This window comes from Phyllobates terribilis, unplaced genomic scaffold, assembly GCF_046119375.1.
Source record: "Phyllobates terribilis strain yellow unplaced genomic scaffold, ASM4611937v1 Scaffold_4070__1_contigs__length_65521, whole genome shotgun sequence".
Taxonomy (NCBI): Eukaryota; Metazoa; Chordata; class Amphibia; order Anura; family Dendrobatidae; genus Phyllobates; species Phyllobates terribilis.
Genome location: NW_027366822.1, coordinates 35,536 through 53,587, shown reverse-complemented (window position 1 = coordinate 53,587; position 18,052 = coordinate 35,536). Strand labels below are relative to the sequence as shown.

The 18,052-nt window shown below is 37.2% G+C and overlaps 1 protein-coding gene across 1 annotated transcript; it reads right to left on the bottom strand.

The window, feature by feature from the left end:
- Positions 1-411: 411 nt before the first annotated feature.
- LOC141248772 (uncharacterized) lies at positions 412-2,248 on the bottom strand. Its single transcript, XM_073669447.1, has 4 exons — positions 1,739-2,248; positions 957-1,661; positions 657-887; positions 412-573 (listed from the first exon to the last, which is right to left on the bottom strand). The coding sequence occupies exons 1-4, from the start codon at positions 2,246-2,248 to the stop codon at positions 412-414; spliced, it is 1,608 nt and encodes a 535-aa protein (XP_073525548.1).
- Between the last annotated feature and the right edge of the window lie 15,804 nt (positions 2,249-18,052).

Below are 18,052 nucleotides of genomic sequence, written 5' to 3'. Positions count from 1 at the left end.
TGGGTAAAATTCGTCTCATCTTCTTCTATTAGTGTCACCAAGCAGGGAACTTTTTCAAGTGACCATTTTTTTTGGGTAAAATTTTCAAGTGACTGGTTAAATCAATATCACAGCTCAATAGATATCATCATATATCAGTCATACATCTGCAAAAAAGGATTTGCACAACAAAACAATCCTATTATTACGATACAACGAGCAAGTCTATTTTGGGAAGCCTATAGAATGAACATTAGTGCATTCCAAGCAGCATATAAGTTACAACAAATCAAGTAATTACACTTACAAATTTCACTTACAATTACACATAGTTCCCCCAACTCCTTGCAACATTCATTTTTTCCATTTACAAAATGGTTAAATAGCAAAACTTAAACACAGAATTACTCTGCAATTTGGTTTGGAGGTTAATTATCTTCCCTTCCTGGCTTCTTCTTCTTTGAAGGACCCCTCCATCATCAACTTAAGACTCAAGCTGTTAAACCGCTCTCTCGAGTACTGTCTTGAAGCTTTCCTCCAATCCGTCCCTGCTTTCATCATCGCCCCGAATTCCTCATAGCTTATCCTCCCATCCTGTTCCCGCCAAAAAAGAAGAAAGAAATTACTATGAAGCATTTGCGTTACAATTTGGAGTTAATATGAGTTTAAAAACGGACCTTGTCAGTATCTACATCTTGCATGATTGCATTGATGACATCCTCGTTGTTCCCATCAGCATCGTCTGCTAAAGCCTCCCTCAGCTCTTCGATCTCTATGAATCCGCTCTCGTTCTTGTCAAAATACGCAAACGCTTTATGTAGGTGCTCATCGTTCCCCATCCTCTTTAAATGTACCGATAATGCTACAAACTCCCCGCAATCCAAGAACCCATCTCCATCCACATCAGCCTGTAACCAAAAACAGAGCATTAGAAATTTCACAGGGCAATGACAAACAAATATAGCAGAGAAGCTTACAGCTTCCATTAGGATCTGAGCTTCACTGTCTGGAATTTGATGACCCAGCTTAAACAAACCAGCTTTCAGCTCTTCAATGTCGATCTTCCCCTTTTTACCTGTATCCATCAGATCAAACCCTTCCTTTATCCCCGCCACTTCTTCAACCGACAAATGTTCAGCTATAACCCTTAAAGCTCTTTTCTTGAGCTTGTTCATCATCGAAAACTGCTTCAGCCTGGCTTTCACGGTTTCTCCTAGAGAAACATTTGGCGCCTGTTTGATGTTCTGTAACCAAGGATGTTCTAAAACTTGCTGAGCAGTCAAACGGCGGTTTGGATCAGGATCAAGCATCTTCTTTACCAGATCTTTTGCATTGTCTGAAACTTTAGGCCATGGGTCTCTCTTGAAATTGATAACAGATTTGATTATAGCTTGCGCTACACCTTGCTCCGTCTCTGCCCAAAACGGCGGCATGCCACATAAGAGGATATATAGGATGACACCGGCACTCCAAACGTCTATTTCTGGGCCGTAGTCTCGTTTCAGTACTTCAGGAGCCATGTAGTAAGGACTGCCTACTATCTCATTAAACCTTTCACCCGGCGTGAAAAATACTGAAAGTCCAAAATCAATTGCCTTGAGCGCTGCTGTTTCCCTCTTGTTCGCAAAAAGGAAATTCTCTGGCTTCAGATCTCGGTGCATCACCCCGTGTTTATGGCACATCTGCAAGGATACAGGTAAATCAATCATAATGTATAAACAAATGACAGTAAACAACAAGAACAGCGATTAGTTCTCACCTGAACAACCTCAACGATGGTTCTCATAACAACAGCAGCAGCCCTCTCGGTATAATGTCCCCTAGAAACAATACGATCAAACAACTCTCCTCCTTCACACAATTCCATCACCAAATGAACAGCATGATCATCCTCATAGGTATCCTTCAATGTCACTATATTCGGGTGCTTAGGCATATGTTTCATGATCTCTACTTCCCTCCTTACATCCTCAATGTCCACCGCCGTCCTCAGCTTCTTCTTTGATATTTTCTTACAAGCAAACACATCTCCGTTTTCCCTGTCAGTACATAGATATGTAATACCAAATTCGCCCCTACCTAGCTCTCTCCCCAGTTCATATGTAGCCTCAACCTCGCGCCCTGTGGGCTCTTGTAACACAGTAAATTTGCTACCTCCATTGGCGTAGCCCCCGCCATATCCAACGGCGAAAGGATTCTGCTTCTTTTTTCCCTTCTTCTTGTTTACTGGAGAACCTGTGGCCGTCGGTGTACCGCAGCAATTTCCCATGGTGAAAAAAACCCTAACTATTAAATTCAACTAGTATTTCGGGGTTCGCTTGAATTGAAGCTAATAATGTGTAGCAAAGGGGTAATTTGAAGGGAGAAGAACGATAGGAGATCGAAAAGATTGAATTCGGGATGAGTGGTATAGAGATAAGCAATCAATAAGGATAAGAAAAGGGTGTCTTGGAAGAGAAGATTGTTAGAGAAAGGTGGGAAGATGGCGTGGGAAAGAGGAGAGTTGAATGAGTAATAATTAAAGAACGGAGAAGAAGGTGTGAAACCACAACACCGTTTGTATACTCCATTGTAGACAAGTCAGAATTCAACAGGTTTTTGTTGGACCGCCAACCAAACAAATTTGCACTTTCCATCGTCTTTCTCTAATCCACAAATTCTTACCCTTTCTGACCCAAAACAAAAATTCTTTCTCTTTGTAATTTCCATTTATTTGGGGCTTCGGTCCATGTTCCGGTGGAGTTATAGATAGGATATATCATCTGTTATTGTTATAAATGTTAAAAAAAAATTTAATACTTATAAATACATGTCTTTAGACAAAGTTTCACATAAATTAAGGTAGACTTTAATTTCCTAAAGTGACCCTATTAAAGTACATTGATATTGTAAAAAATAATGTCTAGAGAACTAAAGTAATTTTTATGCAATAATTGTATAGGGGTAAATATGGTAAAAGTAGGAAAAAGTTGATAGAATGACATGTATTTGTATCAAAAAAAGTGGTTTATAATGACATATATTTGTATCCAGAGGAAGTAAATTTTATTAATCACAACTTGATATAGTTACTTGATTAGAGTAGATATGAAATTTATAGTAGATTATCAAATGGTGAATATTAAATATATATTATATACTTATATACTTATATCAACAAACAAAGTTGGAAGGAAGTCGAGAGACAAGTTGAGCTCCCACTCCTTTCTGAATACAAAAGCTCAGCCTATGAACAAGAAAAGTCTCACTCTTAACAATATTTGAGTGACTGACAGCTAGATGTTTGAGGCGCGAAAGGGTAGCCAAAGCCTCATGGTCGAACTCCCCAAAGGTCGAGAAAGCAAAAGGAATAAAAGAGTAGCCGTTATCTGCGCATTTCGAAACATACTTTCTCTTCTTCTCGACAACATTGTGCAAAGCGGCCCCAGGAGCCCAAGAACCCACACCCCCGCCAGCAAAGGGGGAAACACCAGTCACATCCAAACATGGTGAATTATTCACATTCTTTTCCTTCTAAAATTTATGGAGATTAACTTAAATTTGTCTTTCCATTTTTGTCTATAAATAGAGACATTCTTAGTTGTAAATGACACACAAAAATAAGAGCAAAATCTAAAGTTCTTGATCTATCATCCTCTCTTCTTGAATGCTTAAAGTTATTTAATTAATTTTTAATTAAGATTAAATCATCGTGTCTTAATCATTTCAAAACATTGAGGTACCTTGTCTTAGCCATTCATAACATGTTATTAACATGAGAACCTTAATCAACACGTAACACCAATTATCGTCAAGGTATATATACTCTACCTCTTGTTATTACATAATTATAATTATACAAGAGTTATTACAAATTAGTTTGAGAAGTATGCTCTGTAGTTGTCCAAAACTCGGGACCTTCAGAAACTTGATTTGTCTTCTTAGAATTAAAAATATTTTTTTAAATAAAAAATAGAAACATGTTGTATGATCTAAAACAAGGTACAAACAAGATACTAGATTTACTTACCTCTTTTTGCTTCTAATATTTAGCTTTCTTTGAATTTTTCCTTGGTTTTAAAATGGAGTTTTCGAAACCAAATGATGAGAATGATACTAATAAATAATAACATGAGAAATTAAAAAATCGATTAAAACCGGTTATTATTGGCTCTTAAGCGACGAAAAATCTCATCGGAATCCATGGAAATGGTTGAAAGAAAATGGAAGAGGAGATTGAAATTGGAGTTGAGGAGAAAGAAAATAAGGACGAGTGAAAAGGGGGATGAGTTGCTGTAATTATAGAGGGGTAAAAGAGTAACTGGTTAAAAAGCTTCCCACCATAAGTATACTTGCATAGTTTCCTTGTATTATCCGTATATTGTACGATCACTATACTTTTGACTCTATGATTTTCATTTTTAATTAAATGATATCGTACGCCTACAATGACATGATCATTTACCTTTTAGATATTCATATATACCGTCTTACAGGCAATATATAATTCATATACGCATAATAATTGATCACCTGATTGATTTATACTTTACAACTTTATTTGCAGAAATTTTGATGGCAAGTATAACAAAGAGGGAATTTGACATTATCAAATTATTGGACCCAAAATACCTTGAATGGATGGTAGATGCCCTCACTCACCTCAAGGCAAATGGCCTTGAAAAAACAATTGATGATGATAACCAAACCACGTTACAGAAGAAAGCAAAGGCTATTGTATTCGTCCTTCACCATATACATGAGAGCCTAAAAACTGAGTACTTATTCGTTGATGATCCAAAAGAACTATGAAAAATTTAAATGAACACTATGTACATACAAAGATATATTTCTCCCACAAGCACTATATGATTGGACCAACTTAAGGTTCCAAGACTATATGTCCATATCTGAGTACAATAGTGTTTTGTTCAGGATCACATCTCAACTTAAACTCTGTGGGAAAAAGATAACTGAGCAACAAATGTTGGAGAAGACATTCTCAACAATGCATTATTGAGAAGTATTGTTAGTTGCTAAAAAGAACAGTAAACTCCTGATAAGGAATCACAATATAAGACATACTGGCTCCACACCGGTTCCTGAGCAAACGCTATAGGCAAAGGGTTCCCTGAAGGAAAAACCAATGATTACAAGGCACAACATAATCATGGCCCTAGGCGTGGCCACCGAGGTCATGGAGGTTTCCGTGGCAGAGGAGGTCGTGGCGGCTATATCAGAGGGCATAGTCAAGGATACAACAAAGGCTCTTCTATCTGTTTCCATGGAAAAGGAGGTCGAGGTATAATATTGTCTAATATTTTTTTCCGTTTCTCTCAAAAAACCCGGTATAATATGATCTATTTGTACAATATCTTCTTTAAGTACTTGTATAAGGTTTTATTTCCAAATGATCTTCTATCCTTGTGTCATATATATGAAGTTTTTTTTTTCTTATTAAAATTTTGCTTCTCACTCTTATTCCCTTTATATAGTGGACATGGGACTAACCCAAAATGAAACTCGATGGGAAAGAGAAATGTCTTCTAGATAGTGGAACGACGCACATCATCCTAAGAAACAAAAGTTATTTTACACACCTAAGGGCCTACGAATGTAACGTAACTATAATTTCGGGTGTGTCTAAACTCATAGAAGGCTCCGGAAGAGAAATTGTTCTACTCGTATGTGGAACAAAATTAGTGATAAATGACACATTATACTCAAGCAAATTTCAAAGAAATTTACTGAGTTTTAAGGATGTGCGTCAAAATGGATTTCATATACAAGCTATGAATGAGAACGAAAAAGAATATTTGTGCATCATAATGCATGAATCTCGACTCAAAAGGATCTTTGAAAGGATGTCAAGCCAAACTTTTGGATTATACTATACGTATATTCATCCACTTGAGGTCAATGCAGTAATAAACAAAAAATCAAATGATAATGTTTCATATACATCATGGCCTGAACGCCTGGGTCACCTAGGGATGATAAAGATGAACAAAATCACAAAGAATTTATTTGGACATCCATTGAAAAACATCAGGCTTCTATCACCAAATGAACTTAAGCGTACTGCATGCTCACTTGGAAGGCTTATTATAGAACCTTCCAAAAGTAAAATAGCAAGTGAGATGCCTGCATTTTTTGAAAGAATCCAAGGGGACATATGTGGGCCAATAGCTCCACCTTGTGGACCATTTCGATATTTTATGGTGCTAATTGATGCATCTACACGTTGGTCGCATGTTAGCCTATTGTCCACTCAAAATATTGCATTTGCTAAACTTCTTGCTCAAATAATCCGACTGAGAGCACAATTGCCGGATTACACAATCAAGAAAATTCGACTTGACAATGCAGGAGAATCACTTCCCAAATCTTCAATGATTTTTGCATGTTAATTAGGATTGATGTGGAGCACCCTGTGGCTCACGTTCACATACAAATTAGTCTAGCTGAATCCTTAATAAAGAGATTATAATTAATTGCTAAACCATTGTTGATGAGATCCAAATTACCTCCATCGACATGGGGGCATGCTATATTACATGATGCGAACTTAATTCAATTAAGGCCAAGTGAAAACCATGAGCAATCTCCATTGCAATTAGTATCTGAAAAAGAGTCGGGCATCTCACATCTTGAGGTATTTGGATGTGATGTATATGTCCCTACTGGTCTACCTCCACGCACCAAGATGGGACCACTAAGGAGTTTGGGAATATATGTTGGTTTTGAATCACCATTGATCATAAAATATCGTGAACCTATAACAAGTGATTGATTCACATCAAGATTAGCTGATTGTAACTTTGATGAAAGTACTTTCTCAAATTTAGAGGGAGAAAAGAAAAAGATAGAACCAAATACAAAAGAGAACACATGGAATGTAATATCATTGTCTCACCTTGACCCAAGAACAAAAATGTGTGAACAAGAAGTAGATAAGATCATTCATTTGCAAAATATTACAAATTAGTTACCTGATGCATCCATATACATCAAGAAAGTAACAAAGTCACATATATCAACATCAAATGCTCCTGCGAGAATTGAAATACCTGTTGGACATCCTGAAGCATCCATCACAAATGAGTCCATAACACGTCAAAATCGTGGAAGGCTGTTAGGTTCAAAGAACTTGAAACCAAGAAAGTCAAAAAAACCTTTGGGTATAGAAGGAGATTCCACAACAAATCCTAAGAAAGATAATGAAGGCAAAGATATTGAAAATGAAAGTATCTCACAAGAAAATGACATCTTGGATAATAATCGAAATATCAGTAATTCTGAAATTTCCATTAACTACACGTACGCGGGTATATAGGAATAGAAAAGACTTAATTATTGATGGTATATTTTCTACTCGGTATCTATAGATGTTTGGTCTAGATGTGAGGGAACTGAGCCAAAAGTCAGTAGACAAATGCCGTCAAGGGAAAGATTGGTCAAAATGGAAAGAGGCCATCCAAGAAAAATTAAGGTCGCTTGAGAAGCGAGAAGTCTTTGTCCCTGTGGTCCATACACCAACTGGTGTAAAGCTTGAAGGATAAAAATGGGTTTTCGTAAGAAAATAAAATGAGAAAAATGATGTTGTTAGATATAAAGCAAGGCTTGTAACCCAATGATTCTCTCAAATTCTAAGAATTGATTATGACAAAACTTACTCTCCAATAGTTGATGCAACTACTTTGAGATAACTCATTGGCAGGAACGTATTTGAGAAATTACATATGCGCCTTATGGATGTCGTGACTACATACTTATATGGGTCACTTGATACAGTCATCTATCTGAGAGTTCCAAAAGGAATAAAACTGCCTAAGTCCAACAACTTCAAGCCTCGAGGATTATTCTCTATAAAGCTAAAGAGGTTATTGTACGGATTAAAACAATCTGGATGGATGTGGTACAATCGTCTTAGTGAATACCTCATGAAAGAAGGAAATAAGAACGATGCCACATGCTCATGTGTTTTCGTCAAAATATCCAAAAATGGCGCAATCATCGTTGTCAATGTTGAATGAACATCGTTGGAACCCCTCTTGAACTTAAAGAAACTAAAAAATATTTGATGAAAGAATTCGAGATGAAAGATCTCAGACAAACTAAACTTTTTTTTAGTTTGAAGTTGAGCATCTGGATGGTGTGATATTTGTCCATCAGTCTAATTATACTGAGAAATCTTGAGAAGATTTAATATGGATAAGGCACATACCTTGAGCTCTCACATGGATGTTCAATCACTTAATGTTCATAAGGATCAGTTTCGCCCTCGAGAAGAAGACGAAGAAGTTCTCGATCTTGAAGTACCATACCTAAGTGCTATCGGTGCTTTGATGTATTCAACTAACAATAAAAGACTACATATTGCTTTTGCACTGAACCTATTAACAAGGTTTAGTTCCAATCCTACAAGGAGGCATTGGAATAAGATCAAACACATATTTTACTACCTTCGAGGCACACATGATCTAGGGTTGTTCTACCGTACCCATAGAGATGTCACATTGGTTGGATATGAATATGAATGCTAGTTGTCTGATCCACATAAAGGCGAGTCTCAAAATGGTTATGTATTCACATACGGCGGCACGACCATATCATGGAGATCAAATAAGAAAACCGTGACTGTAACATCATCAAATTAAGCAGAGTTGGTTACATTATATGATGCAGGAAGAGAATGTCTGGCATTATGAGCAATGATTACATTCAGCCAGAAAGAATGTGGAATGAAGCCTTTTAACGACGGACTAACAATGATCTATAAAGAAAACTCAGCTTGCGTGGCTCAGATGAAACAAGGGTACTTTAAAGAAGACCGTACAAAACATATTTTACCCGAATTCTTTTCTACTCATGAGTTGGATGAAGCTGTAGAAATTAACATTCAATAGATTTGATCAAATGATAATTTGACTGATATGTTTATAAAGTCATTAAATCTCAAGAAGTTTGCAGAGCTAGTGTCCAGGATTGGTATGTGCAGACTCAGAGATACTCGTTAATCTCAGGGGGGAGCTTCATGCGCACTGCACTCTTTTTCCCTTCGATCAAGATTTTATCCCATAGGGTTTGCTTCACAAGGTTTTTAATGAGGCGACATCAAGGCGTACTATGAGATTCAAAGTTGTATTACTTTCCTTTGATCCGGTTTTTAGCCCACTGGGTTTTTCCCGACAAGGTTTTTAACGAGACAACACACATACATATCCCGGATGAGTCCGAAGTGGAGTAATCAAAGGGGAGTGTTATAAATGTTAAATTCCTTTGAAGAACTTTTATCAACCACAACTTTATCAATATGATTGATATAGTTACATGATTGTAGTAGATCCGAAATTTGTGGTATATTATTGAATGGTGAATTATTCACCTTCTTTACCTCCTAACATTCATGGAGATTAACTTAAGTTTGTCTCCCCATTTTCTTCCTATAAATAGAGGCATTCTTCATTATAAATGACACATAAAAATAAGAGCAAGGATACCTCTCTAAAGTTTTTGATCTTTGCTCCTCTCTTCTTTAATACTTAAAGTTATTTAAGTATTTCTTTAATTAAGATCTTGTCTTAATCATCTCAAAACTTAGGTTGAGACACCTTTTCTTAGTCATTTCATAACATTCATAAATTATATTTATGATTAAAATATAATTAAAAAGTAAAATAATTTTAAGGATTCAAATAACATGAGATTAAATGAGAAATAAGAATACATCTTGATTATGGAAGTTTATAAACCTAGTGACTAGGATTAATCTCGCAGGCAACAGTCTGGATCAATGGTCAACGTCGGTAGTACGTGGTGTATTGGCATTAGTGAATGGTTTCTGTGCAGTAGTGCATGGTTCCTCTGCATTAATGCATGGTTTGTTAGCATTAGTGTATGGTTTCTATTCATTAGTGCATATTTTTTTAGCATTTGTACATGGTTTTGTTGTACTAGTGCAAAGTTGTTTCTAGTTCGTGCATGGTTTATTCTCGTTTCTTCTTTAGTGCATGATCTGTATGATTTCTTTGCATTATAACATTGTTTCTTTGCACTAGTGCATGGTTTTCATGCACTAGTGTGTGGTGTGTTGATATTAGTGTATGGTTTATATGTATTAGTACATGACTTTTGTTCATTAGTGGCACATTTTTGAGCATTGGTGCATGGCTTCTTTACATTAGTGTATGGTTTATGTACATTAGTATCTAGTGTGTTGACATTAGTACATGATTTATGTGTATTAGTACATACGTTTTATGCATTAGTGCATAATTTCTAGGCCTTAGTGCATAATTTCTTGACATTAGTGAATGGTTCGCACAAGGTGGAATTAAGAGGAGGTGGTTCCATGTTCCTTAGATTTGAATGCACATTAACAATAACAAAATAATGCAATAAATAATTTATTGGCGTATTAAATTTGTTTTTTGTATACAAGGCTAATTATGAGGTCCCTCTTCAAGGAGGACACGACCATGCATCATCACGTCGAATGATGATACAAATCTTCGAGAAAAATGATGAGTTGAAGCCGCAGAGTGTGAATTATGAAAACTCATCATCATGATCATCATATCAGGAAACTGATGCCCAAAAGTCTCCCGAACCTGATCTCGAGTGAAGTAGATATCCTTCATACTAATAGCCGGAGAAGCGAGGAAGTCTTCTACCAGGTTTGCTTCACGAAAGTAGTGGAAAATTTGCAAATATGCAAATGTCAATAACTTGGCACGAATGTCTATGAAAATGGTATATACTTTTCAAGGGACATGCCAAATATGTTTGATGACATTAATCAAGAAGGGGTTATCCCCTTCAAGGATGATATTGGTCACCTTAAGCTTAACGCTTCACTGACTGCAAGGAGGGCTGCATATGCCTTAGCCTAAAGTGGATTTGTACATGAAATAAGAGCACAATTTAGGAAAAGAATCTTACCGTCAACATCTCAAATAATGAATGCGGAATACGCGTTGACCTGCGGAGAAACCAAAGTATCAAAATTAATTTTAGATCATCCAAAGAGTATGGTGACGCTTCGCTCTATTTGTAACTCCGAAAATTTGGCTTTATAACCTAGCGTTTCTTCATCTTCAACCATAGTTGCACAACAAGTGCTTGAACAACATGACAGTGTTGGTGACAGGACGAGGCTGGTGCTTGTTGGATCTATGTGAGGGAGGCGGACTGGCTGGTTCAAAGGATGCTAACCGGGATAGGGTATGTTATGGGCGAAGGTGAGTCAAAGATGGAGGCAACGGTGGTGCGATTGGTCGAAGTGTAGGCTGGAAGCGGTAGATCTGGGCATGCGAAGCTGGTGGCTAGAACATTGGTGGAGAGTTGATTCTTCCGATCTGACTGACATTATCACGTAGAAGCCAATGGTGGTCCAATCTGGCAGTGCGGTGAGAGCCGGACCGACTCGTCGTTGCTACCCTGTTCATAGGGGTTAGAGCTTGAGGACCGAGATGGAGGCGAATTACTTGACACTTTTCCTAATCTCTTAATCATTAAAATGCAAATTAGGATATAAGATGCTCCTACAGTTATTTTTACATCTCTACTGGAGTATTTTTGGAAAATCATATAATACTAAAACAAGATGAAAATAACCTATGTGTAAGTCTCTCATTGATTTGGACAGATATCATCTTCTTATTAATTATGAACAATTTTTCTTACCCCTGTGAAATTAAAAAAAATATTTTTATTTTTAGACTATAGCCCCATGACGTTAAAATTGACAGACATGTGAAAGAAATTATTATATACATTTCTTTTTTATTTTAAACTGAAAACAAAATCTTCTATTTTATACAAAGAAAAATCTAATATTATTAAAATCCAATATTATCTTTCCGGTTTACATGGAATTGAACATTTAAATGAAAAATAAGAATACATCATAGCTTTTGTATTTTCTAAATCCAATGGGTAGAATTGAGCATGTAGTCGTCAATAGTCAACACTCATGGTAAACGGTCAATGTTGGTCAACGTCGTTCACTGTTGGTCTATGGTTGGTGTGTTAGCATTAGTGCATGGTGTCTTTGTTTTAGTGCATGGTTGGTGTTTTTAGCATTAGTGCATGGTTACTTTAATTTAGTGCATGATTTGTGTGCATTAGTGCATGATTTCTTTGCTTTAGTACATGGTTGGTGTGTTGACATTAGTGCACGATTTATGGACATTATTGCATGGTTTCTGGGTATTAGTGCATGACTTTTTTTTGAAAAGTGCATGAGTTTTATGTAAAAGAATTAGTTTTGTTAAAAAGTGAATGCAATCTACCGTAAAAGTGCATGAGTCTTACAGTCTAATGTATGAGTTTTACTGTAAAGTGCATGACTTTTTTTAAAAAGTAGAAGAGTTTATAGTGTAAAGTGCATGAGTTTTGGTCAAAAGTGCATGAGTTTTTAATGTAAAGTTAGTTTTGCTGACAATTACATCCGTTTTATACCAAAGTGCATGAGTTTTGATGATAAGTGCCTGAGTTTTATTATAAAGTGTATGAGTTTTGCTGAAAAGTGCATCAGGTTTACAATAAAGCATGAATTTTATTAAAAAGTGCATGAGATTTATTGTAAAGTGCATGAGTTTTGATTAAAGTGCATGAGTTTTGTTTAAAAAGTGCATGAGCTTTACAATAAAGTTCATTAGTTTTTCTGAAAAGTGTATAAATTTACCATAAAGTGCATGGTTTCTCGGCATTAGTGCAAGAGGGCATGATTTCTATGCCTTAGTGCACATCCAATGATCAATGGCCAATGTGGGTTGTAGGATCGAGTTTCTTGGTTCACTTGAGTGTATAAGAGTTGAAAACAAAGTAAACACAAGTAAGCTAGTGTAATCTCAAAGATTAACTCTACTAGCTATATAAGCTAAAGAGATAGTAATGTGGAAGTAGAGATTAACTACAATTTAAGCTTAGTAAAATGATTTAAAAATCTCGGCTCATGCGTTGATTTTTCCAAGATTAGAACCCTAATATTCTATTAAGCTAGGGATAAAACTCACAACTAAACATGTATTAATCAAGAGCAATTACAAACTTAAGCTACTCTTAGCTCAAATTAACTCTCTCTTACAACACAAGTTTCATTGAGGTCATACAAGTAATCTCTCTCTACCAAGCTCCTAAGTAATTTATACAGTAGCTCTCTTCACAGAACTTAAGCTCCTAATAACTTTCTCTCTAGCTCTCTCTTAGGCTTAATCGCTTTGCTCTCTTTAGCATGTGAAGCTCTAAACTCGTGCCTAACATCACTCCTATACACACCTTATATAGTAATTATAACTTACTACCCTGAAGCTAGCAATTCTATATCTTGCGGCATTGATGACAACCACCTCAACGATCCGTGTGATCATATTCGCTCCGAAAATGCATCAATGACCTTCATCGCTTTGTGCTTGTTCACTTGATCTTCTCAGCTAATACATGTTGGCAATCCTCACTTTCAACGCATCTCTAATCTGTCCAGCTTGGCGATCCCCGTTCATCCACTATCCAAAAGTATAAGTCCTAACAAACTCTCTGTTGTTTCCATTTTCGTTAACCTGTAGCTTCAACGGCCTTCCCTTAACTTGACCAAATCTTCTATGCGCTTGTGCAAGATTCCACCCGTAGACTCTCGCTGTTTGCTCTATTACTTGTATCTTCTCTCTTTTCTCTAAAGCGCGACCCACTAGCTTTACATCGACTCTCGCTCACTTAAAGATAGTCCTTCCATTCCACTCATGCTCTTTCTATCAACAAAATTCCCGGTGTAATCCGCAACTATATAACCTATAAGAGATAACTCACTGCCGCTTGGGTACTATATGCATAAAGCACATGAACCAAATGCAAAAAGAATGTAAGGTCTATATGCAATTAGATACATAAGAGAGTCTACCATTCCCCTATACAGGGTTGCATCCACCTTAGCACCATTTAGATCAGCGTCAAGCTTTGTGCTGGTGGAGATAGGTGTTGACAATGGCTTGTTGTTCTCCATACCGTACTTTTTCAAGAGCTCTTTGATATACTTTTGCTGATGAACCTGGATACATTCTTTTTGCTGGTTCACTTGCAGACCTAAGAAAAATTTCATCTCACCTGTCATGCTCATGCTAAACTTTGAGCTCATCATTGTCTTGAAATCCTTAAGATGTTGCATATTAGTTGAACCAAATATGATATCATCAACATAAACTTGAACGATTAGGACATCACCTTCAACTTTCCTTATAAATAAAGTCTTGTTAACAAGACCTCGCTTGTAGTTCTGTTGGAGAAGGTAATATGAGAGACATTGATACCAAGCGCGAGGAGCTTTCTTGAGCTTTCTTGACCTCGCTTGTAGTCAGGTGGTTGCTTAACAAACACTTCCACATTAAGCGTACCATTGAAGAAGGCTTATTTCACATCCATTTGGAATAGCTTGAAATCCTTATGTGCAACGTAGGCAATTAACAGCCTAATCGCTTCGAGGTGAGCGATAGGTGCATAAGTTTCATCATAATCTATACCTTCTTGTTGATTATATCCTTGAGAAACTAATCTGGCTTTGTTGCGCCACCACTTCATTGCTGTCATCCAACTTGTTCCTGTATACCCAACGCGTCCCTATGACAGTCCTATCACCTAGATTTGGTACTAGGCGCCATACTTCATTTCGCTTGTACTCTTCAAGTTCTTCTTGCAATGATACGACCCAGTCCGGATCAAGATAAGTGCTTGAGCGAGTTTGTGTACCTTAGTCATATGAAGAAATTATTTTCTGCATTGGATGGTCCTTCGATTGTTGATAGGTACGCACTTCTACCTGAGTCGAGTCAGGATGGTTGTCTTTCTTTGTGCTACTGTAGCTGAGCTTTCAGCAACATCTCTAGGACTCGCTTGAGCTTCCTCAGGTATCGCTTGAGAGGGATACATATCCGCTGGAATCTCAGATGTACCTGAACTAATAGAACTCGAACTCATTGTGTCTTCAGCGACATTTGGCATGACTCTAGTGTTCGAAGCGAGACCAGTATCATTATCTTCATCTTCACTACATGAACCTTCACAGAGAGAGGGAGAGGACATAGGAATAGAAGAAGAAGATTGACTAACCTTTAAGAATGGATCTTTGCTTGTAGCTTGTGTAGAATCAAGAGGACGCTCATCAAATTTTACATGAATGATGTCCTCTATCTTCATTGTTCTCTAGTTTAGAACTTTGTATGTCTTGCTAGCTGGACCGTAGCCTAAAAATATGGTTTCATCGTTCCTAGCATCAAACTTATCCAAAAGATCTTTCCCATTATTATTGACGTAACACTTACATCTGAACACCTTCTGGTGTGAGATGTTGGGTGTTAGCCCTTTAAGTAGCTCATAGGGAGTCTTTTCCAGAATGGGCCTAAGGATTGCCCGGTTACTAATGTAACTCGCTGTTCTTATAGCTTGTGCCCAATAATGTGATGGTAACCCACTAGAAAACAACATAGTTCTAGCCATTTCTTCCAGGGTTCTATTCTTGCGTTCAACCACATCATTTTTCTCAGGAATTCGGGGAGTTGAGAAGTTATGCTCAATCCCTTTGTCTTGGCAAAATGTGAGGAACTATCTATTGTTGAATTTAGTCCCATTATCTGAGTGAATTGCATGAATAGGAAGGCCTAAACTCTTTTCCAAAAGAAGAGCTAAGTTGTGAAAAACATCAAATGCTTCACCCTTAGATTTAAGAAGAGAGTCCAACCGAAGTAAGAGTAGTCATCAACTAAAAATAGATATATCGATTACCTCCTTTATCTTGGATGCGTAGTGGTCCACATAGATCCATATGGATGAGTTCGAGAGGAGATTTGGTGGACACTACCTTCTATAGAGGAAAGGAGCATCTAGTCGCTTTGGACCTTGAGCACTCTGAGCATGAAGTCATTGAATCTGGCTTAATTTGAGGGAGACCATAGACAAGACCTTTGGATTGAAGCCTGTGTAATAGATGTAAGCTAGCATGTCCCATGCGTTAGTGCCATAGATTTGACTGCTCCTTGATACTGGTGAGGCATATCTATCTAGCTGGGGAAAACTATGATCAAATAGATAAGTGTTATCAACACGCTTACCTTTCATCAGGATCTCATGGTTTGGATTTCGCACAACTCATGATTTTGTGATGAAAGTGACTTTATTTCCCCCTTATCACATAACTGAGCTACATGTAAGAGGTTAAATTTAAGATTATCAACAAGGTTAACATTACGAACCTGGATAGCGTTAGTGAGATGAACAGTTCTGCTAGCCTTGATAAGTTTTATCAACACACTTACACACTTAAGCTACTCTTAGCTCAAAGTAACTTTCTCTCACAACACAAGTTTTGTTCAGCTCATACAAGTAATCTCTCTCTATCAAGCTCCTAAGTAATTTCGACACTAGCTCTCTTCACATAACTTAAGCTCCTAATAGCTTTCTCTCTAGCTCTCTCTTAGGCTTAATCGCTTTGCTTTCTCTAGCATGTGAAGCTTCAAACTCGTGCCTAACATCACGCCTATGCACACCTTATATAGTAATTATAACTTACTACCCTAAAGCTAGCAATTCTATATCTTGTGGCATTGAAGACAACCACCTCAACGATCCGTGTGATCATATTCGCTCCGAAAATGCATCAATGACCTTCATCGCTTTGTGCTTCTTTGATTGATCTTCTCATCTCGTCCACGCTAGCAATCCTCACCTTCAAAGCATCTCTAATTTGTCCAGCTTGGCGATCCCCGTTCATCCACTATCCAAAAGTAGAAGTCCTAACAAACTCCCTATTGTTTCCATTTCCGTTAACCTGTAGCTTCAATGGCCTTCCCTTCACTTGACCAAATCTTCTATGCGCTTGTGCAAGATTCCACCCGTAGACTCTTGCTGTTTGCTCTATTACCTGTATCTTCTCGCTTTTCTCTGAAGCGCGACCCGCTAGCTTTACATCAACTCTCGCTCGCTTAAAGATAGTCCTCCCATCTTCATATTTCTTCTCTGCAACACTTATTCTATCTTGGCGAGATTCAGCTTTCCCTGCTAGACCTTAAGCTAGTCCATCGTGGACCAAGCTAGCCTGCTTGTGTCAAAGCTACACGTATAACTCCTCGAGCTATACCTGACTAGCTTAAAACACACAAAGGACATCAAATACTTAGGTTTGTTATCATCAAAAGAAACGGAACAGTTTAGCTAGTCATTCCATCAAACTAACAATTTCCCACTTTTTGATTATGAAAAACCCTTAAACAATTTAAGCTCATAAAATGTCAAAGCGTACTCAGTTAAGCCATAGATATACACTGAAGCCTAATCAAGTACTTTCAGATATAAAAAATAAGCTCAATATTTTGCTAAGGAAACTTAGCGAGTATACCTTTGTTCCGCCTTAGACCAAGCCAGTCTAAAATCTTCTTAATTTCAACAACAGAAAGAGTATTCTACCTCAATCCTTCACCTGCTCAAACCTGTATATTTCTCCCTTTTGGCATCATTGAAAAATTCATACTTATCTCAACAAAGGGAACTACAGAAAGCTATATATTCTAGCTTAACTCACTGGCAAGCAAAATCAATCAAAGATCAGTTAAGCACAACTGTAACCATGAATCACGCTAAGAACTATAATCAATCAAAGACATACTTAGTATATATAAAGACCTCACGCCTTTTATAGCTGGTATCCTAATAGTTATAGCAAATAGACATGCAATAAAAATCAGAAAACACATAAGAGCATTAATTCAAATAAACTTTTTCCTTAATATGTTCACCGGCTTTTACCATTTGCTTGAGGTTAGCTGCACACTAGTCTCTAGCTCTTACTTTCGAAGCAATACCAAACTAGATATATATAATCACTGCTTTCCTGGAATATCTTCAGCTGACTCTAATTCATTGTGAATATCACCTCGCCGGATTGCACTAGATATAAGAAAGTTGTGCTTGGCTTCGAGGTTGTGTAGATAACTTCATTCATCATGTGCTTGAACAGATGGCGCTCAATGGCTTGTAATAGGAAGATGTAAGTTCATGCTTAAGATGTGATGCAATGAAAAAGTGCTCATCATGAAAATTAAAGCAT

Coding starts and splice junctions, on each gene's coding strand:
- LOC141248772 (XM_073669447.1), bottom strand. CDS start 2,248: ATGGGAAATTGCTGCGGTACACCGACGGCCACAGGTTCTCCAGTAAAC. Junction 888..956: donor CTCAGATCCTAATGGAAGCT/GTAAGCTTCTCT, acceptor TTTTGGTTACAG/GCTGATGTGGATGGAGATGG. Junction 574..656: donor AAGATGTAGATACTGACAAG/GTCCGTTTTTAA, acceptor TGGCGGGAACAG/GATGGGAGGATAAGCTATGA.